At 41.4% G+C, this 22,445-nt stretch overlaps 1 protein-coding gene across 2 annotated transcripts in view; it reads left to right on the forward strand.

Annotated features, from left to right (window-relative positions):
- The window catches only part of LOC134614422 (probable ATP-dependent RNA helicase DDX60), a 118,941-nt gene extending 115,903 nt beyond the window's left edge, over positions 1 to 3,038 (forward strand). Inside the window, exons 38-39 of one of the 2 annotated variants that reach the window (XM_063458190.1) lie at positions 823 to 885; positions 2,617 to 3,038. In XM_063458190.1, coding sequence (XP_063314260.1) covers positions 823 to 885; positions 2,617 to 2,716 — 163 coding nt within the window. In that variant the 3' untranslated portion in view covers positions 2,717 to 3,038. The remainder of the gene's footprint in view (positions 1 to 822; positions 886 to 2,616) is intronic. The other variant, XM_063458189.1, reaches the window with a different exon arrangement.
- Positions 3,039 to 22,445: the final 19,407 nt, after the last annotated feature.

Consider the following 22,445-nt stretch of genomic DNA (forward strand, 5'->3'; position numbering starts at 1 on the left):
ATTGTAAAACAAAAAAATTGAGGAGGGCTGCAAAAATATTATTAACCCCTTAAGGACACATGACATGTGTGACATGTCATGATTCCCTTTTATTCCAGAAATTTGGTCCTTAAGGGGTTAAGCAGATTATCAACAGATTATCATGCTTGAGAAACAAGAAATGTAATTGTATTGAGTGTGGGGGGGAATACGTTGGTTGGCAAATTACAATAAATGGACATTATGGAGGTGGGACGTGAGATGGCAGTGGCAAAAGATACAATGGAAAATGAATCTCTACAAACATGTAGTGGGTGCCTGCATTGTAACAAGAATATGCAATACAGTTGCATATAAAACACAGAAATTAACCCTGCAATCAAACATTTCTTTCTGCATTAAATTACAGTGGTAGAACTAATTTAGAAAGGGCCTTGGTGGAAGATTTTTTTGGGCTCCTACTATCGCAAGGGTAGCCAAAAAGTAGATCCCCATCTGTACAACTCCCACAGCTGGGGCTCTAACAATTCTCCCATTCTTGCAGGGACCACAGCATTCGAGCAGCCCCTGCCAGATGGACTCCTTTAGTGTGTGGGTCCAGGTGCAGCAGCAGTGCATATCCAACACTTATGTTGCCTACAGGCTGATTCAGGGCATCCAGGGTTCATGGTTTGCTCTGTTTATGAGAGAGCGGAAGTGAGAGATATAGAGATGTACAGGCAGACAGACAGGCACACAGACAGGCAGGCACACAGACAGGCAGGCAGACAGATAGACAGGGAAAGGTGGTGCTGACAATGATTCAGGAGAAACTAATTATGTATTGTTTATTTCTTGCTGTAGGTTTAATGAAGGTGATGCCTACTACAAATTAAAAGATTTTACACTTTCTATTTCTGCTATAAGGTGGGTATAACATGATGAATAAATACAATTATTAAATTTTTAGTTGCAGTGGTCATTTTCAATAAAAACAATACATAGAAGGTTGAGCGGTTACTCGAAAGGTCCACCAAATAAATCCAAAATATAAAGATTTGATAAAGGTCAATTGTCCTTTTCTTCTCCCTGCTTTTATTTAAATGTCATTGTTTTAAGTGTTTATACCTTATATTTATTTTTCCGCCTTTTTTGTATATTTAATTATTTATTAACACTAATAAAACCAATTTACTTACATGAATGTCAGATTGAGGTATAGTACAGAGTATAATTCTTCATTATTTTTTTCTTCATCTTTTTCTTGCTATGTAGGCTATTCTATTCTATTTATATGTGCATTCACATTCAGACACCAGGTCGCGTTATCACAGCCTGTCATTATATAAATGAGACCCTTGTCGTACAGCTTAGCCTTCTGGCAGACATCCTAACATTGATTGACTACCGCAGATAATCTGTATAACCTAAAGTGTTACTCACAATCTCCACCTTTGCCGGGCATTGTAGAGCTCCACTGTGTGTGATCTGGAATGTTGGTGACCCATTCCTTGACAAAATCTATTCAGTTAATTATTTCAGTTTTTGTTTTTTTTTTAACACAACTGTCATTTGACTATATCAGTCCTATATTTTCATGGATTTGTTGTGATTCTATGGAGCACATATCACATTTAAGTAAAATTATGTGCATTTGTAGTTACGTTGAAAATGTTGAATGTCTTGAACAAAAAAACTATCACACAAATTGGGTATGCAATACTCAGTCTACAGTGTATTGTGTCACAAATATTTTCATGTAAACATTTTGTCACTTTTGGATTTTCTCTGTTCTTTTACAAGATTATGGAAACATTTTATGGTCTGCAAAATTGTAAAAACTATTTTGGAAAGCATATCCTATTTCTTTTTGCATCACAAATTTTATAGTGCAGTTAGATCAGTGACCAACTAAAGCAGCAGAGCTATTCATCTTAATTTCTTTGCACCCTCTCCTGCATTAAAAAGAGGAGATATGCCCAACCAAATGAGAAGCACTGCAGTTTCAGATAGTCACAGAATCAGAGCATGGGAGTGGGCTCTGGCCAAACAGTTTTTTTACTTCCCAAAAAGATGCTGTCTACTCAGGGAGAAGACGCAATCACATTTCTGTCCGTAGTCAGGACACAGGATATAAGTGACTTAACTCTGTGCTTAGCCTGGTAGGCTGCCTTAATTTAGTTTTTCTAGTTGTTTTGTGAATACCTATTCTTATTGTGCAACTTGGCAACTGGTCTGTAAGAGGAATAAAAGGAATGTGTATATGGGTTCTGCTGTTTACTTATGCTAAATTCTAGTTTTGAATTTATTTTTATTATTTTTTAATAATACTCAGACAAATGATTATGTTCAACCCCTTTTTTCCTCCTAGATGTATTTGTATGTTTAATTGTTGTCCACCACAACTTTCTCCATTAGTTTACTATTACCCTCCTCTCAACTATAAAACTATAGAAGTGACCGCCTGGTGAAGACCCTTAAAAGAACTACTGATTACATATCTGTTTTTTTTTTTTGTCTTCTGATAGTTTGCCCAATCACAAGTATGTTATACTATTTCATGAAATGTTTTGCTTTTACTTTTTGAAACGGACAGAAATGTGTTAAAAATTAGAATACAATAGGTGCATTTTAATGACTTTATTTTATTTTTTGCAGTGTTTCCTTGAGAGAAATGTGTAAAGATGAAAATGACCCGGTTGTCTTGGCTTTTGAACAACTTCAAAGAGAATACAGGGAAAAACTAGATGCCGTCTAAGAAAGGTGCATGGAGTGCATCCAGCACAATTCATTTTGGATAAAGCTTTCCAATCCTTCAAAAATGTATTTTTCTAATGAATGTATGATGGGTACCAGCTTTTTTTCTGTTTATAAGAACATGTCTAATCTGAGCACATTAAAGCAGTAAATATCTGTTCATACGTGTCTTTGTGTCGATTTTTGTGAAATCTGGTTATGTTGTGTTATATTTCAACTATTTAGGTTGACTACAGTTTTTACATGATTGCTTTTTATTTTAGACTTATTTTATACCTGTATTTGTTGCATGACAAAAATATCAATGTAATTTTAATTTTAAAAAAATCACCAACAAGCATTTTTTTCCTATTAAAATGAATTGAATAAGAATAAATGTCTATTTTTATTCATGGGGTGTTTCAGTGTATAAATAGCATTTCAACCATTGATCTACGTGCTGTATGTATGTTATTGTGTATTTAAATAGTTTAAATAATAAGGATTATATAATAATGGTACTTGGATTTGCACATGCTAAATCTTTTTATTATTTTTTTAATTAAAATGACACATTATTATTATTATTATTATTTTATTTATATAGCGCCATCAAATTTCATAGCGCTGTAAAATGGGTGGACTAGCAGACACGTAATTGTAACCAGAGAAGTTGGACGCACAGAAATAGAGGGGTTGAGGACCTTGCTTAATGCTTACATGTAAAAGGGGATGGGGTATAGTGACACAAAGGGTAAATGTAGGGGTCATGAAGTAGTTTGGTAGGAATATATTCACAGAGGGCTTAGTAGGTTATTTTTGACAGTTGCAGTAGAGGAGTCAGGGTGTGGGAATGAAAATCTATTAAAAGTTTAATTGATGTGTTGAAGAAGTGTGTTTTCAATGATTTTTTGAAGGAATGAATACTGAGTGAAAGTCTAATGGAGAAGGGAAGGGAATTCCACAGAAAAGGTGCATCCAATGCAAAATACATTTTTGGCTCCAACCTTTACTTCTTACCTTGACTATGTGTTTAAAATATATAACTTTACTTCTGTTATTATTTCCTACAACTAGCCCAGATTAGAACTGTATTCTCTGTTTATGTTCAATATTTCTGTATATTTTATATCTGCATTATAGATACATAAGCAACTGACAGATGAACTGAATGCTCACTGATTACGTCACATATACACAAAGGTATACTTTAGTTCATTGGCATTCAGAACTAAACTGTATGTTGACACCCCCTTTACCTGGGATTGTAAAATGTTGTACGTTCCACACCCTACCTCATCCCTTTGTGTGTATCCCTCCTATTCTCCTCTTAAAGAACACTATAGTCACCTAGGCCACTTCATCTTAATGAAGTGGTCTGGTTGCAGTGTCCCTGTGCTCATAAGCCTGCAATGTAAAACATTGCAGTTTTTGAGAAATCGCAATGTTAACATTTCAGGGTTAAGCCCACCTCTAGGTACAACCAGTAGAGGAGCTTCCGTTGCACTGACAAAGTAAAACTCGGTCACGTAATGAAGAAGCCCCACAGGTGTCACGATTCGGGGAACCCAACACGCTAACACACACACAGGCACACACACAGAAAGTGTGCAGTACCGGTCCTTAGAGTGGCCGGGATAAGCACACACAGAATAGTCAGGAGACAAGCCGAGTAAGGGGAACCCGAAAACAGAATAACGAGAAACAAGCCGAGGTCAAAGGGTAGGAGAAAGTCACAAAGTCAGTATAACAAGCCAGAGAGTACGTAACCAGAAAGCACATGTTCAGAATCAATACTATAAAGCAAAGACCACAACAGGGCACTGAGAGACAGGAAAGGTAAGTATATATATCCTTGCCTTAATTCTGAGAGGAGGGGGGACCGCTGCCCGCAGAGCCCTGACATACCCCCCCCCCCTCGAGGACCGCCCGGAGGGCGGGAAGCCGAAGGCTTCAAAGGAAACCGCGCATGAAAGGAGCGGATCAAAGAGGGTGCGTCCAAGTCAGAGACAGAAACCCACGACCGCTCCTCAGGACCGTAACCCTTCCAATCAACCAGATACTGCAACCGACCTCGAGAGAAACGAGAATCAAGGAGAGCAGCCGCCTCATATACGTCACTAGAGACCGCGCGGAGGGCATCGGAACGCCTGAGAGACCCAGAGAACCGATTACAGAGCAAGGGCTTCAAAAGGGAGGTGTGAAAGGTGTTAGGTATACGCATGGAAGGAGGCAAGACCAGGGAGTAGGACACAGGATTCACCCTACGTAACACCTTATAAGGACCAAGGAACTTGGGCGCGAACTTCAGCGAGGGAACCCTAAGGCGGAGATTCCTAGAGGACAACCAAACCCTATCACCCGGAGCAGAAGAAGGAGCCGCACACCTACGACGATCAGCAAATCTCTTTTGAGCAGCAGCACGACAAAGAGCAGCATGGACCTGATCCCACATCTTCCGTAAGGAGGCGAGGTGCTCGTCCAAAGCAGGCATTCCCTTGTCGGAGAACACAGCGGGTTGGAACCCATAAGCCACCATTAAAGGACTTACGCCAGTAGAAGAATGAGACACAGCGTTCCTGGCAAATTCAGCCCAGGGAAGGAGATGGGACCAGTTGTCCTGGTGTGCATTCGTGAAACAGCGTAAATACAACTCCACAGACTGATTTGCTCGTTCGGCAGCTCCATTAGATTGCGGATGATAGGAGGAAGTAACCGAAAGGAGACCCCCATCTCAGCACAAAAGCCCCTCCAAAACCGAGAGACAAATTGAGGGCCCCTGTCAGATACAATATCTTGTGGTATACCATGCAAGCGGAACACCTCTTTGGCAAACACCTGAGCCAACTGAACCGCAGAAGGTAGCTTCTTAAGCGGAATGAAGTGCGCCATTTTGGAGAACCTATCCGTTACAGTCAAAATGACTGTCTGTCCATCAGATGAAGGAAGATCCACAATAAAGTCCATGGATAAGTGTGTCCACGGTTTCTTGGGTACAGATAAGGAGTCCCAGGGGTTTAACATTAGGGGACTTACACTGTGTGCAGACACGGCAAGCCTGCACATAATCTACCACGTCTTTTTTGAGTGAGGGCCACCAAAACTGTTGGAGGAGACCCTTGTAAGTCTTGGTAACCCCTGGATGACCAGCCGTTTTGGCTGTGTGAAATAAAGTTAATAACTTCTTTCTGTCTTTTACTTTCACGTATAGCTTACCAATAGGAGTCTCAGGGGGTGCCTGGGATTGGTATGACTTGATACCATCAAGAAAAAGAGACGAAATAACCAAACAAGTAGTAGCTATTATATTAGATGTGGGTACAATGGGCTCAGGAGTGGAAGTAATAGAATCTACAGGTTCGTACTGGCGGGAGATAGCATCAGCCTTGACATTTCGATATCCAGGCCTGTATGTGATTATATACTGAAAACGGGAGAGAAATAAAGACCATCTAGCTTGTCGAGAGGATAACCTTTTAGCGTCTGCGATATAGGATAGATTTTTATGATCGGTTATAACCAGAATCTTATGTCTAGCTCCTTCTAACAAGTACCTCCATTCTTTAAATGCCATCACTATAGCTAATAATTCCCTGTTCATGACGTCGTAATTATTTTCAGACTCTGACAAGCGTTTAGAAAAGTAACCACAGGAAAGGAGGGGTTCGTCATACGATTGTCTTTGTGACAACACTGCTCCTATACCTGATTCAGAGGCGTCTACTTCCAGTACAAAGGGAGGGGAAGGATCAGGATGGTGTAACACAGGGGCAGTGGCAAATGTCTTTTTAAGTGTCTCGAAGGCCACAATAGCATTAGGATTCCAAACCCTGGGGTGTAAACCTCTTTTAGTTAGTGATAGGGGAAATAATGGATGAGAAGTTTTTAACAAACTTTCTATAATAATTGGCAAACCCTATAAATCGCTGTATTGCCTTAAGTCCTTGGGGAAGGGGCCAGGACAGTATAGCTTCTAATTTAGAAGGATCCATGCTGAATCCTTGTTCAGAAATAACATAACCCAGGAATTGTACAGAAGTTTGGTAGAATAAGCATTTTTCTAATTTACAATAAAGAACGTTCTGCAACAACCTCTTAAGCACCATCCTAACAGGAGTATGATGTGTCTTCAAATCCGGAGAATATACAAGTATGTCATCAAGGTAGACTACGGCACAGACATGCAGTAGATCTCTAAGGACATCGTTTATGAGATCCTGAAATACGGCAGGAGCATTACACAATCCAAAAGGCATGACCAGATACTCGTAATGCCCACTACGTGTATTGATCGCCGTTTTCCATTCATCATTCTCCTTGATACGAACAAGGTTATAAGCCCCCCTGAGGTCTAGTTTTGTAAAATATTTAGAACCTTTGACACGATCAAACAACTCAGTAATGAGAGGGATCGGATAGGCATTTTTAATCGTTCTATTGTTTAGAGCTCTGTAGTCTATACACGGTCTCAAATCGCCCTCCTTCTTAGCCACAAAAAAGAAACCAGCACCAGCAGGAGAGGAGGACCTTCTAATAAAACCTTTACTGAAGGCTTCCCGTATGTACTCCTCCATGACCTGGTTTTCTTTCTCAGAAAGAGGGTAGACCTTACCCCTAGGAGGCATCGTACCCGGTAATAGGTTTATGGCACAGTCATACTCACGGTGTGGGGGTAGCTTATCTGCCTCCCTTTTTTCGAAAACCAATGCAAGGTCAGCATACACAGAAGGGACAGAAACAGAAAGTGGTTTAGCCGTGGGCACGTTGAGTAAACAAACGGGACGTACATGGGCCATACAGTCTCGTTGACAGGATTCCCCTCAGGAGAGTATGTCTAAACAACCCCAATCAAGTACTTTTTAACTAACCAGGGAAAACCCAGAACGATGGAAGCAGTAGGGGAGTCAATTATTTGGAAGGTTAACCTTTCCTTGTGTAAAGCACCCACAGACATAACTATATCTTGGGTTTCATGGGTCACCAGAGGCTTCTCAAGTGGTCTACTATCTATGGCCTCAACGGCCAAGGGTGTGGCCTTTTGGATCAAAGTCAAGGCTGCGGTTTTGGCAAAGTTCTCATCCATTAGGTTGTCTGCCGCACCTGAATCGATCAAGGCTTTGGTTCTTATAGTGGTTTTATTGACCAAAAGAGAAACCGTAATAAATGGTCTGGAGATGGACACATGAGGGGACAAAGTCATAACACCCGAGGCTGACCCCTCTCTAGGCCTTAGGTGCTGGAGTTTCCCTGTAATTTAGGGCAGGTATTACAGTGGTGCCCCCTCTTACCACAATAAAGACATAACCCCTCCCTTCTACGATACGTTCTTTCAGCCTCAGTTAACCCCGTAGCACCCAATTGCATGGGTTCGGGGGATGGTTGCCTAGGAGCGGGTAACGCTAGTAATGCAGTACTGGGTAGAGCAGGTAACACCCGTGTATCCAGCCGTCTTTGACTACGTCTCTCTCTAATGCGGTTATCAATAAGGATTACATAGTCTATAACATCATCTAGAAGGACAGGCAGTTCCCTGGATGCTATTTCATCCAGTATGTAAGCGGCCAAACCCTCCTGAAAGGCTGTTACGAGGGCGTTGTTATTCCAAACCACTTCAGCTGCTAGAGTGCGGAATTCGATAGTATAATCTGCTACAGATCTGTTACCCTGTTGAACCCTAAGCAGAGCTTTGCCAGCAGAGGCAACCCTACCGGGTTGATCAAACGTGCGTTTGAATGCTGACAAAAAATCTGCAAAGGACATAGGAGACATATTCTCCCACATGGGATTTGCCCATGCTAAAGCTCTCCCAAATGTGATTAAAGTTCAATTTAGAGATTGAGATACAATTATTTAAGGTAAATTACATCTGTTTTTTCATGCAGGCCCTGTTGTAATGTCACGATTCGGGGAACCCAACACGCTAACACACACACAGACACACACACAGAAAGTGTGCAGTACCAGTCCTTAGAGTGGCCGGGCTAAGCACACACAGAATAGTCAGAAGACAAGCCGAGTAAGGGGAAACAGAATAACGAGAAACAAGCCGAGGTCAAAGGGTAGGAGAAAGTCACAAAGTCAGTATAACAAGCCAGAGAGTACGTAACCAGAAAGCACACGTTCAGAATCAATGCTATAAAGCAAAGACCACAACAGGGCACTGAGAGACAGGAAAGGTAAGTATATATATCCTTGCCTTAATTCTGATTGGATAACTTCAAATCAGAATTAACAAACACACGTGGGGGATATCTATACCCCCCACTGTGATTGTTGCACTGTCGCTTTAACGCCGGGTCACGTGAGCAACCCCGGCGTACTGATATCAGTGCCGGCTCCCAGCGTGCAGAGTTAGACATGCTGCTGCTGGGAGGAGGCGAAGAGGACGCCGCTCGCCGACCGGTAAGAGGAGGGGGGACCGCGGGCAACGACGGACCGAGAGTGAGTGCTGTGAGAGGATTGCAGCCTCCCCTCACCGCTGCCCGCGGAGCCCTGACAACAGGAAAGCAATGATTCAATGTTTCCTATGGGAAAGTTTGAATGCCTGCATTATGTCTCTAATGTTAGCTTCTCTATGAGGATGCCACAGACAGACAGGATCCAATAGGCAAAAATAAGGAAAGCAAATGCGAAAAGATCAACAAGCGTATTACCGGACCTTAAAATGGCCGGATTTAGCACACCAAGAATAGTACAAGACAAGCCGCGGTCATGGATACAGAATACAGAATGAACGTAATGAAAAGCCAAAGGTCAAGGACAATCAGAAGAGTGAAAAGTCAAAGATAAGCCAATGTCAAAATGCCAGAAAATACAAGAATTAAATGCGCTCTCTGATAAACCACTTAATGGAAACCACGACAGGCATCAAACATAAGGACAAGTGAGTTTAAATAGCCCAAGGAGGGTGCTCATTTGTTACAGTGACCTGGTGACGCCAAAACCTGCATACACGTCGATGATGTGATGACGCACGCACGTCCTCGTCACCAGCATCATAATTAGTGTCTGTCCCTTTAAATTGCGGCAAGAGGTAAGTGTTCACGTGGTCTTGGCCGCGTGACAGAGAAGCATTAGATTGGACCTCACCAGAGGAGATCATGCCTCCTCTGTGATGACATGTGAGGAGGAGAGATGAGTAACACAGGGGGAGCCTCAGCCCTGGAAAGTATTAAGTAAAATGTTATTTTTGCAAATGGGCGTAGGCAGGCTATTTAGATATAGGGAGAGGGACACTATAGCCAGGGCCAGATTAGCATAGGGCCTGATGGAACTGCAGATCCAGGCCCATAGAATAGGCCCATTGAATTAAAAAAAAAAAAATTTTTTTACACACTACTCTTAGGGTTGCCACCTGACCGGTATTTATTTGAGGCTGCCTGGCAGATGCGGATAATGCAGTAATACTGGCAATACAAATGCCGGTATTTTTCTCAGTATAAACAGAGATTACTCTGCAATACCAGCACCGGGCAGTAGGGGTTGCTGTGTGTGTAGAGAGGCAGGGATAGGAAGTTACAGCATATACCTGCATCTCTCTACTCACTGATCCGCGGAGGAGCAGTTACACAACACAGAGAGTCCCGACAGCAGCTCCCAGCTTGCAGAGTCAGCCTGCAGCTCAGGTAAGTGAGGGATGGGGGAAAGGCTGCAGGGAGACATGGGGACACTGAGACACTAGGGGACACTGTAAGACATGGAGACACAGGGAGACCTCAGGGGACGCTGAGACACACAGAGACACAGAGACACAGACAAACATTGGGACACTGAGACACAAGGGGACGCTGAGAGACATGGGACACTGAGACATGAGGAAACAGACACACATGGGGGCATTGAGACATAGGGACACTGAGACACTTCGGGACACTGGGAGACATGGGGACACTAGGGACACAATCTCCCCAAGCAGTGGCGTACACACAACCCATGGGGCCCCGGTGCGAAAACTGATCCGGGCCCCCCGCCCTCCCCCCGCGCGAGCGCTTACTCTGCGCATGCTGGGGCCGCAACACATGGCGACGGGCACCTGGTCGCAGGGCTGCGACCCATGCGACCGCGGTATGTATGCCAGTGCATGCATAAACACATACACTTAAAGGACCACTACAGACACCCAGATCACATCAGCTCAATGAAGTGGTCTGGGTGCCAGGTCTCTCTAGTTTTAACCCTGTAGCTGAAAACATAGCAGTTTCAGAGAAACTGCTATGTTTCACTGAGGGTTAATCCAGCCTCTAGTGGCTGTCTCATTGACAGCCGCTAGAGGATTTTCTGCAATTCTCACTGTGAAAATCACAGTGAGAAGACGCTGAATGTCCATAGGAAAGCATTGAGTAATGCTTTCCTATGGGCGGTTTGAATGCGCGCGTGGCTCTTGCCACGCATGTGCATTCGGAGCTGAGAGGCGGATGGGGACGGAGAGATCCCCAGCGTTAAGGGAGTCCGGCGCTGGAGAAAGGTAAGTGCTTAAGACACACACACACTCTCATGAACAGACGCACACATTTACTGACAGACACACACTCAGTGACAGACGCACACAAACATACTCAGTAACAGACACACACACTAACACACACACTCTAACACACACACTAACACACACACACACACACTCTAACACTAACACACACTCACTAACACTAACACACTCACTAACACACACACTCTAACACACACACTCTAACACACACACTCACTAACACACACACTCACTAACACTAACACACTCACTAACACACACACTCTAACACTAACACACTCACTAACACACACACTCTAACACTAACACACACACTCTAACACTAACACACACACTCTAACACTAACACACTCACTAGCACACACACTCACTAACACACACACTAACACTAACACACTCAAACGTTGTTTTTTTTTTTATTTAATCCCCCCAGCCTCCTTACCTGTGGGAGAGCTGGGGGAATTCCCTGGGGTCCAGTGGTGTTGCTGGCCAGGCTGTCACCCGGCTGGCTGGCGGGCGCGCGAGGGAGCACTGTCCCCTGGGTGCTCCCTTTTCAGCTCTCTCGCGCGCCGCGTACTGATGCCGGAGCCGGAAGATGACGTCATCTTCCAGGTCCGGTTTCAGTGCGGTGCGCGAGGGAGCTGAAGAGGGAGCACCCAGGGGACAGTGCTCCCTCGCGCGCCCGCCAGCCAGCCGGGTGACAGCAGGGCCAGCATCGGGGGGCCCGGAGGTGGCCGGCTCCTGGGCCCCCCAGCAGAAGAGGCATGCCCAGTGACCTACATACCTGGGTCACAGGGCGGCCGGGCCCCCTGGTGGGCCGGGCCCGGTCGCAGCCGCGACCCCTGCGACCCTGGTATGTACGCCACTGTCCCCAAGTGTCTCAGTGTACCCATGTCTCCCAGGCAATTAGTTATGCAAATTACTACAGCCTGTATTTTTTTTTTTCAAGAAAGGTGGCAACCCTAACTACTCTACACATACTAACTGAAGAGGGATGTATGGAAACAAAACTTGTGTGGACTCGCTGAAATGACATTAGTTAAGGTAATGCTGACTTTGGTCTCTCTTACACTGTGGCATGTTCCTTTTCTTCTACATCCAGCTTTTCTCTATCTCAGCAGGGCCGGCGCTACCATAAAGGCGAATTAGGCATTCGCCTGGGGCGCCGACCTGCAGGGGGGCGCCCACTGGGAGGTTTCTGGGTGGGCTGGGTGGGCAGCGGGCTTCTCCTGCCTGGGGTCAGAGCGCTGGGTAAGTGGCTGTTTAGCCACCCCCCAGCGCAGCCATATCCTGTGCTCCCTCTGTCTCCCTGTTGCTGCAGTGCCGATCATCTGCTCAGGGAGAGGGGATCTGTTGAATCCCCAGCACCCGAGCAGAACACTCTGCTTGCTGCAGGCCGAGAAAGCCGGGATGTAACCTGGTATCCTGGCTGACCCCTGCCTGTGAACACAGGAAGCACTCTGGAGGGAGCAGGAAGCAGCCTGTGCTCACAGTGCACGGCTCTCCTGCTCCACCAGGAACAAGGACAGATACCTGCAGGCTGAAAGATGGTCCCCTTCTCTTCCAGTCACATCACTAGCAGAGGTATGGCATAAGGGGAGATGGTTATTGTTTGTATGTTTAAAAATTGGTGTGTTAAGTTTGTTTGTGGGTGTGTGTATAATAAACTGACTATATGTAAACTGGTGTGAGTGACATTGTGTGTGTGTGTATTTCAGTGAGAGAGTGTGTGTGTGTTAGTGAGAATGTGTAAGTGACATTGTGTTTGTGTGTATTTGTCAGTAAGAGTGTGTGTGTTGGTGAGAGGGTGTAAGTGACATGTGTGTGCCAGTGAGTGTGTGACCAGTTATATTTCTAATACATTAATATAATTATATATATTATATTTAAAAAAAGTTTTACTTACAGTGTGCCTTTCAGACATGTTCCCTGTAGCATACATTAAATACCACCATTATCATAAACTAAATGCACAATAGTATAAGTTAAATCCCACCAAATTAATTGAATACATTTTTTTATAACAACCATAAATATATTCAATGTAAAATGTATATGTATTAGGAAGTATGTGCGTATGGATGTATGTGTTGGGCAGTATGTGCGTATGGATGTATGTGTTGGGCAGTATGTGCACATGGATGAATGTATTAGGCAGTATGTATATAATGGGCAGTGAGTGTGTATGATTGAATGTATACATTAGGCAGCGTGCGTGTATGGTTGTATGTATTGGCAGTCTGTGTGTGTGTGTGTGTGTGTGTGTGTATGGATGTATGTATTGGCTGTGTGTGTGTGTGTGGATGTATGTATTACTGTGTGTACTGAATGTGTGTGTTCATATTGGACAGTTTCTTTTTTTTTCCCCTAAATGTCTGCTCACTGTGTCTCTTCTAAAATGTTTCCTAAAAACCTCAACAATCTCTCTATCCCTTTCCTATTTGCCTTCCCGGTCTGTTCCCTTTCCCTAAACTTATCACCGGTCTCTCTGCTTTCCCTTAGACACTTAGGAGTCTATTCACTAAACAGTGATTTGAAAAAAGTTGAGATTACTTTATACAACTCTTCTGTTTTGGCCTAAATGTTTCAAGTTATATTTCAACCCACTGTTTAATAAATAGACATGGAAAAGAAAAGAAGAGAAATTGACAGAAGATAATTACTGGGTTATTCACTAGAGTGAAAATTGTAAGTGTAAGGGCAGAGTAGCCAAATCTGGAGAATGTTAACAGGTGTTTTGACCGTAAATTAGAAGTTCAATTTGAATTCCCAACAATTTTCACTTTATTGAATAACCCTATTGGAATAAAGAGAAACAGGCTGGAGAGAATCTGTGGCATAGAGTGAGCAGATAAATGAAATCATGAACATAGAGACTGCAAACTTTTGGAAACAGACACAAAGGAGAATGCTGGGGATAAACGCTAATGAGAGAGATTGGGCACTATGGAGGAAAGGGACAGCTGATCAGACCGTATTAAAAACCAAATGGCAAAATTTATACCATTTAGAAGAATTCGCCAACTCAGCAACTGTCACAGTTCAGCTGTTTTTGCTTAAACTATGCAATTCGATTTCCAATTCACTGAATTCATAGTTTAGTGAATAAACTTCTGAGAGAGTGTAGTTGCATTCAAGAGGGGGTGGCAAAATGGATCTTTGCCTAGGGCGGCAAGAATCCTTGCACCGGCCCTGTATCTCAGACAGTATAACAGGAGCTTCTGCCTGCTAGTAAGAAGGTAAGGAGACCGTTAACCAGTCTGCTTCTGTATCAGAAAAAAGGTTTTTAAAAAAAAAGTTTTAAAAAGTTACAAAAATGTTTTAATAACATTTTTTTAAAGAGTAAAAAAATTCCACCCTCCTTTACCCAGTCCTAATAAAAATTAACCCCTTCTCTGCCAGTTGATCACTACCGACAGTGATCGAAATACAGATCACAGTATTATACTGTGATCCAATTTTTTTAGTTTACCCCTCAGGGTTTCAATTTATTTAATTCATTAATTTAAATATTTTAAAATGATATATTTTGCTCGCTGGGGTGGGTGGGAGTTACAGGAAATTGGGGAATTTACTGTTAGTGCTGCTTACTGCTAGTTAGGGGTTAATGGTAAAAAAAAAGCTTATACAAATGTTAAAGCTGTAAAAACTAGTTTACCGTTAGTGCTGCTTACTGCTAGTTAGGGGTTAACGGAAAAAAAAGTTAATACAAATGTTAAATCTGTAAAAACTAGTTTTAAAAAGTAAAAAAAGTTTAAAAAAGTAAAAAAATACATTTAAAAATGCTCATTACCACTACACCTGGAACAAACTAGAGTAAAAATGATCCCACGCTAAGGTTCAAAATACGCCTTTTGAATTACCCCAGGGTGTATTCTTTAATAAATAGTATGTGTTTGTGGGGAAGTTTCAATATAAATATAAACTACTCCAAAATGGAACATGGACACAGCGTAAAACTTCAAAGTTAGAAAAAAACTGAATGGCTGCGTCTCAAACGTGCCTATTCAACATCCACATATACCTGGCAAAGGTACTTTTTTAAAAAGTAAAAATAATACATTTAAAAATGCTCATAACCACTACACCTGGAACAAACTAGAGAAAAAATTATCCCACGCTAAGGTTCAAAATACGCCTTTTGAATTACCCCAGGGTGTATTCTTTAATAAATAGTATGCATTTGTGGGGAAGTTTCAATGTAAATATAAACTACTCCAAAATGGAACATGGACACAGCGTAAAACTTCAAAGTTAGAAAAAAACTGAATGGCTGTGTCTCAAATGTTCCCATTCAACATCCACATATATCTGGCAAAGGTACATACGGGGGTATTGCTGTACTCAGACGACATAACTGAGCAACATATGTAGTATTATACAGTCGTAGCACACATACGATTTGCAAAATATACTGTGCAAGCTCACTTTTTGTGTCAAAAAGAAAAAACGCTTATTACCACTACACTTGGTAAATGCTAGCGGAAAAATGATCCCACGCAAAGGTTCAAAATAGGCCTTTTGAAATACCCTGGGATGTGTTCTTTGAGAAATAGTATGCCTTTATGGTGTAGTTGTAATATGTAGCCTGCTCAAGTTCTCCAAAGTGGGACACAGACGCATCAAAACCCTCCATGAAAATTCATACTTAAAAATCTGAACTTGTCACGTCTCTTTTACAGCACAGTAACTTCAAAAAATAGTTTCTAGACATTGGGCATATTGTTTTACTCAGAAGGCTTGGTGAGCATAATTTGGGGGGTTTGAACTTAGTGGTACATATGAAATATACAAAATGCCCAGCAAAAATGTAATCCGTATTTAAAAAAATGCCCAAAATATTTTTTTACCACATACTTGGGCATATATTGGTGAAAAACTGGGGACATGCGAAGGCACAATATGAGATACCCTGGAGTGTCTACTTTTACAAATGGTAAGCCTTTGTGGGGTTTTTTTGAACAGTCAAACTGCTATAATACCCCAAATTGAAGCATCGGCCCATTAAATTCATCTCTCAATATTCTACTGTAAATACTGAAAAGGACAGGTCTCCTATATGGCACTGTAACTTCACGAAATGGTGCCAAAGACATACAATGTGGGTATCATTGTACTCAGCAGATGTAGCTGAACGCAAAATAAAGTTTTGTACAGGAATAGCACACACCGACTTTACAAAATACACATGAGAAATTCTTTGTTATAAGTTTGTGTGCCAAAAAAAACCCCAAAAACACAATTTTACTCCAATATTTAGCAGAGATTGGTGGTGAAATTGCTACATAGAAAGTGTCAAAACAACCTTAGGTAAATAGCCTGTGGTGTCTACTTTATATAAATATATACTTTTGTGTGGCAATTTTGTTTTCTTTTATGGCTATTAAGCTTACAAGACAAACATACCAAATTCTAAAATCGCTCCACATTAAAAGTTTATTTTACTCCTTGTGCTTTGTGACCTGTAACTACCAAAAAAAAAAAACTTAAAATCCCAGACACATTATATATTCTGTAAATCAGAACAACTAAATGAATTTATTTTAATTACTTTCCTTAACCTGCACTAATTGTGCACACATTATTATTGCAAAAACTGTAAAAAAAAAATTGATTTTTTTTTGCATTTTTCTGTATTTTTTTTATAATAAATAAGCATTTATATATATATATATATATATATATATATATATGTTACATCAAATTAAAGCCCTTTCTGTCCTTTAAAAAAACAGTATATAATATGCGTCGGTGCAATTAATTAGTAAAATGCAAATTGCAGTTGAACGCAAACAACACAAAAATGCAAAAATTGCTTGTGTCATTAAGCATAAGACAAGCTTCTGAAGCTGTGTCCTTAAGGGGTTAATAATGAGTGACTGCCTTTTTATGTAACTCAAAAAAAGAAAGGTTTACTGAAATTAAAAAAAAAATGTGATTCCTGTATAATATGTTATGCTTCCCTGGATCAATTCACATATGCTGAAAGGGTTGACATAAATTATTTGCATCTGGATTCTTCTATACCTCAGTGCTTATAGCCTCTTTAAGGTGTGAGCCTAATTATAGTGTCCCTCCGAGAGCAAACTTGCTTTGCTGGTTGCCAGATCTTATTTATTTCCATCAACAATACAAACATGGTTAAACAGTTTCTAAATCTATAAACATATTTTAAGGGTACAATAAAATACATTATATTAATATACATAATATTAATACACAATGTATACAAAATTTACCATAGAACAGGTAGGAAATATATAATCAACCATAACACGTGCATTCTGTTTTGAGGTATGTAGAGAGGGATCTCTTAAAGGACTTTGGGCTTGGGGAAGATTTAAAAGTGTGCGGGATGTCGTTCAATAATTGCGGCGCTCTGTAGGAGAAGGAGGATCGGGCTGCTTTCTTTTTGTATTGAGGTACATAATTATTTGGAGACACGCTGTTTTTATACTACTTAAGTGTAAGTGCGACCAATAAATGTGCCATATATTATTTTATAACGTACTTCACTATATTTGATTTTTTTATCTTACATATTTGGTTGGAAGATATTACATCTCATATTCATCACAGTACCCCTGAGTGGGTGAAAGGCCTGATTCTCTCATCCGTTTGTGAGTGCATTCATATTACATTTATTCACATCCTTATAATATACTATTTTACGCTATGTTAGCTATTTGAATTGTTTACACAGAGCATATGCTTGAAGAGTCTACCTAAACACAGGTCATTCTATTTTATATATATATATTCAAACGTATTCTGGGTGGTTTCCACTTCTTTGTATAGGACTAAATAAAGGTCTGGTACTTTATCTGAGGTTATAGGAGGTGAGAACAGCTAAGGGGGAGCATTCTGCTCAGGTAGGGTGGGAGCTTCCCAGAAAAGGGTGCGTCTGGATTCCAGCGACAGCCAGTTTAGTTCTTTTAGTATGTCACAATGGTGGGTCCTGTAATTACATTGTAGCACATATCAGCAGAACGAGTTATACAATGTATTAAGTTTATTAAGGTGGGATCATAATCAATGATTGGCATCAACATTTAATGTACAATCCTTCCCTTTACTGTAGGGCTTAGGCAGGATTTGTTTCTGTACAGGGCATACAGTTTTGGATAAAGTTTTTTCTATGTGGAGGCCAAAAGATAGATTGGGGTCTAACAACATACCCAAGTATTTGAAAGAGTGGTCTGTGGTCAGTGTGCTATTTGATTTGTTTTGATGGTTCGGTGGGAATTGTGTAATTTGTGTAATTTAGGTACTGTTCCAAAGATCATTATGACAGTTTTGTCAGTGTTTAGGAAGAGTTAGTTTTTTGTGATCCACTATTCTACCTCTGTAAACTGGTCTTGGAGCACAGCCTCAAGCTGCGGTAGATCGGATTTGCTTTCATAGATTACTGTGTCGTCTGCATACAGGTATACATTTGAGGATTTGCAGACATTAGGCAGATCATTTATAAATAATGTGAATAGTAGGGGGCCGAGAATGGAACCTTGGGGAACACCACACATGACTGGGAGAGGAAGGGAGTCGCTGTCAGAAATCGACACATATTGTGAGCGATCTGATACATATGATCAAAACCAGGTTAGCGGACAATCATCAATACCTGAGTGTTTTAGTTTGTGCAGTAGAATGTCATGATCTACTGTGTCAAAGGCCTTTGCAAAATCAAGGAAAATAGCTCCAGTTGGGTCTCCTTGTTCCATGCCAGTTTTGATGTCATTGCAAACTTTTAAGGGGGCAGTTGTAGTGGAGTTATTCAGGTGAAAACCCAATTGATAGTTAGATTGTTGGTAATACTCACATAGTTGCGTATGGATGCATTTTTCTAAGATTTTTGACAATACTGGGAGCACGATATTGGGCGCTAGTTAGAAACCAAAGTAGTGTCACCACTTTTATGGATAGGCACTACTTTTGCAGTCTTCCAAAGTTTGGGTATGTATCCAGACACTAAGGATTCATTAATTAGGGTTGTGACAGGTCTAGCAGTTGCCGGCGCACTGAGCTTCAACAGCATTGCTTGGATTTGATCAGGTCCAGACAGGTTTTTCATTTTAAGATTATTAAGGTGATTCTTAATGACAGTAATAGGTACAGGTCTAAAATTGAACTTGTCTATATTGGATCTTTGCAAATTTAGTGCGATCCACATTTGTAGTTTCAGGATGCGTGTCATTTATTAGCATGGCAATCAGGGTAGTGGAGCATCTGACAAAATAATGTAGCATTTGCTACATCTGAGGGAAGTTGCAGGGTTTGGTTATCCATTTTGACAGTGGAGGGTTGGGAGTGGATTGGGGGAGTTTGTAATTTATTTATGACTTTCCAAAAGTTTCTAGGGTTTGATATGTTATTGTTCAGATTTTCACAGAAATATTGGGCCTTGGCCAATTTTGCTTGTTTTCTGCATACATTTCGCCATTGTCTATATGCACAGTGATCGTTCATAGAGCCAGTATGCTTGAACTTTGACCACAATGAGTTCCGAAACTGGTACATTTGGATAAGGTCATCTGTGATCCAATTAATATGTGCCCCTTTTACTCTCACCTTATGCAGAGGGGCATGCAAATTCCAAACTTGTAGAAGTTCAGACTGAAAGAATTCAACTGCACAGCTTAGTTCTGGGATACAGTATAATATGTGCCGTGGGAGGTTCTTGATGTCATGTAGAAAGAATACAAGATTACATTTTTTGAAGGACCTGTTGATTTTAACTTTGGGAGAGGATTTAATAGCCTTTATTTTGTGCACGCAGTACACTAAGCAGTGTCCACTGAAACTGTTAGGGAGAAATCCTGCCTCTTGAATTCCATCAGGAGAAGTGGAGAGAATCCAATCGAGCAGGGTATGGTTATGGCTTTTAATGTTTATGCAAGTTGGGGAGGAGGTTCATTGCGTTAGCTGCAAAGTCTTAAACTGCGAGCAAGAACTATTATTTTTAGGATTCAGCCAATCAATATTAAAATCTCCAAAGACCTACAGTTCACTTTTTGGGTTTTGAGCTATGGTTTCACTAAGGAGGTGGGCTATATCAGATAGGGAATGCACTGGAGAGCTAGGTGGGCGCTAGATTCCTCCAACAATGATTGATTTACTGCTCTGGATCTCAATTGTGCCATAAAGGAAATAAAGGGTAGCAGGAGGGCTAAAGTCTTGTAAGGGGGTAAACTTTATGGAACTGTCAACATAAATGTCAATGCCACCTCCTCTTTTTACTCTGTCATTTCTATGACATGAATACCCATGTATTGCAATGGCAGAGTCAGGTAATTTTGCTGTTAGCCACAATTCAGAGAGCACAATGATTTTGGGCTTGTAATGTGAACACCATACTTGCATTGCATCGATTTTTGGTATTAAACTGTGGTTATTACAGTGCACAAAAGAAAGGCCTTTTTTTTTTTTTGCTGGAAGGCTAGGAATAGAATCTGTTGGACCAGGGTTAGACTTAGTTTGGTAGTATTGCAATTGTAGGTTTTTATACTTTTGATTTCAGGGCTTGATTTCAACACTCTCCACCAACACTCAGCAGATAAAGTACAGCAACAAAGCAGGCCATGATGTATAAGAATTTGGTTCTCAGATTGTGGTGAGTGGTGCTTAAGAGGGTAGTGGTAGGAGTGTGAAGAGGGTTACAAAGAATAGTAATACGGTCAAATATGGAGCCATGAACAGGAGGGGAGGAGATGAAAACAAAAATGAATAGGCTACAAATATTTGCATATATGGTGAGGAAGTTGAATGTATTTAGCATATTCTACAATACAAACAACTATAATAAAAAAATACAAAAAATGATCAAAAACTAGAAAATAAACCTGAAAAGAAAGTGAATGAAATAACTTTGCCAGAAGGAAAGTCATAATTAACAAGAAAATAGACACAAAACCAGAAAGCGCAAAAGCCATAATAACACTATTTTAAAAAAAATTTCAAAAGTATTTCAAAAAGCAGCGGAAATATAAAAATATTGTCCCCAAAAAAACAGCAAAGATAATAATAATAAAAAGAGAAAAAAAGTCTGTGCAAAATGGGTATCACAATATAAATATGAATCCAACACTTGTTAAATAAATGCACTAATATTGGATTCACCACTATTAAAACATTTCAAATAAAGTTCACTAATTCCTAGACATGTGCAATTAGTTTCGTCCGAATTCGGACGAATTTCGGACAATTCGGACATTCGGAAGTACCCGATTGCCGATGTCCCAAAGTTCCAAAATTACTGAATTTCCGAAGTGTCGAAGTGCCGAAGTTCCGAAGTTCCGAAGCACAGTATTGCCTAAGTACTAATATACTTACCCAGTGAAAGAAGAAGAATGTTACACTGTATACAATTTTAAATAAAAAGTATACAAACATAGCCAGGATTCACCTGTAAGCGTTTGCAACACTTACAACAATCAAGTAACACACATTCATATAAAATGTAAGTTACTTGGCCAGTCAATGGAATGACAGGAATGAATAAGTAGATAACTTCCTAATCCCCACGGTATTAGGGAGTTATCTACTAAAAGGCTGAAAGACCTAAATTGGTCTTTCAGCCAAATTTACTAATACTAAGTAAAGATTACTTAGTATTAGTAAATTATGCCCCTACTCGCTATACCGCGAGTAGGGGCATGTCTATTAAACAGTGAGCAGCCTGTGCCTGTGGCTCACTGTAACAAAAAAAATATTTGACTCCCCGGCTCCCACCCCTGAGCGGCGGGTGGGGGCCCTAATGTAAAATAATGGGGGGGACCTATTGTCCCCCCCGGGGTCCCCATCCCTGAGCAGTGGGTGGGGGCCCTAAATCAGAATAAGGGGGGACCTAATGTCCTCCCCCCTGGCCCCCACCCCTGAGCGGTGGGTGGGGGCCCTAATGTAAAATAATGGGGGGGACCTATTGTCCTCCCCCCGGGTTCTCATCCCTGAGCGGTGGGTGGGGGCCCCAAATCAGAATAAGGAAATAAGGGGGGGATCTAATGTCCTCCCCCTGGCCCCCAACCCTGAGCGGTGGGTGGGGGCCCTACAATATAATAAGGGGGGAACCTAATGTCCTCCCCCCTGGCCCCCACCCCTGAGCGGTGGGTGGGGGCCCTAAATTAGAATAAGGGGGGCCTTATGTCCTCCCCCCTGGCCCCCACCCCTGAGCGGTGGGTGGGGGCCCTAAATTAGAATAAGGGGGGCCTTATGTCCTCCCCCTGGCCCGCACCCCTGAGCGGTGGGTGGGGGCCCTAAACAAGAATAA

This window comes from Pelobates fuscus, chromosome 6 (assembly GCF_036172605.1).
Source record: "Pelobates fuscus isolate aPelFus1 chromosome 6, aPelFus1.pri, whole genome shotgun sequence".
NCBI classification, from domain to species: Eukaryota; Metazoa; Chordata; class Amphibia; order Anura; family Pelobatidae; genus Pelobates; species Pelobates fuscus.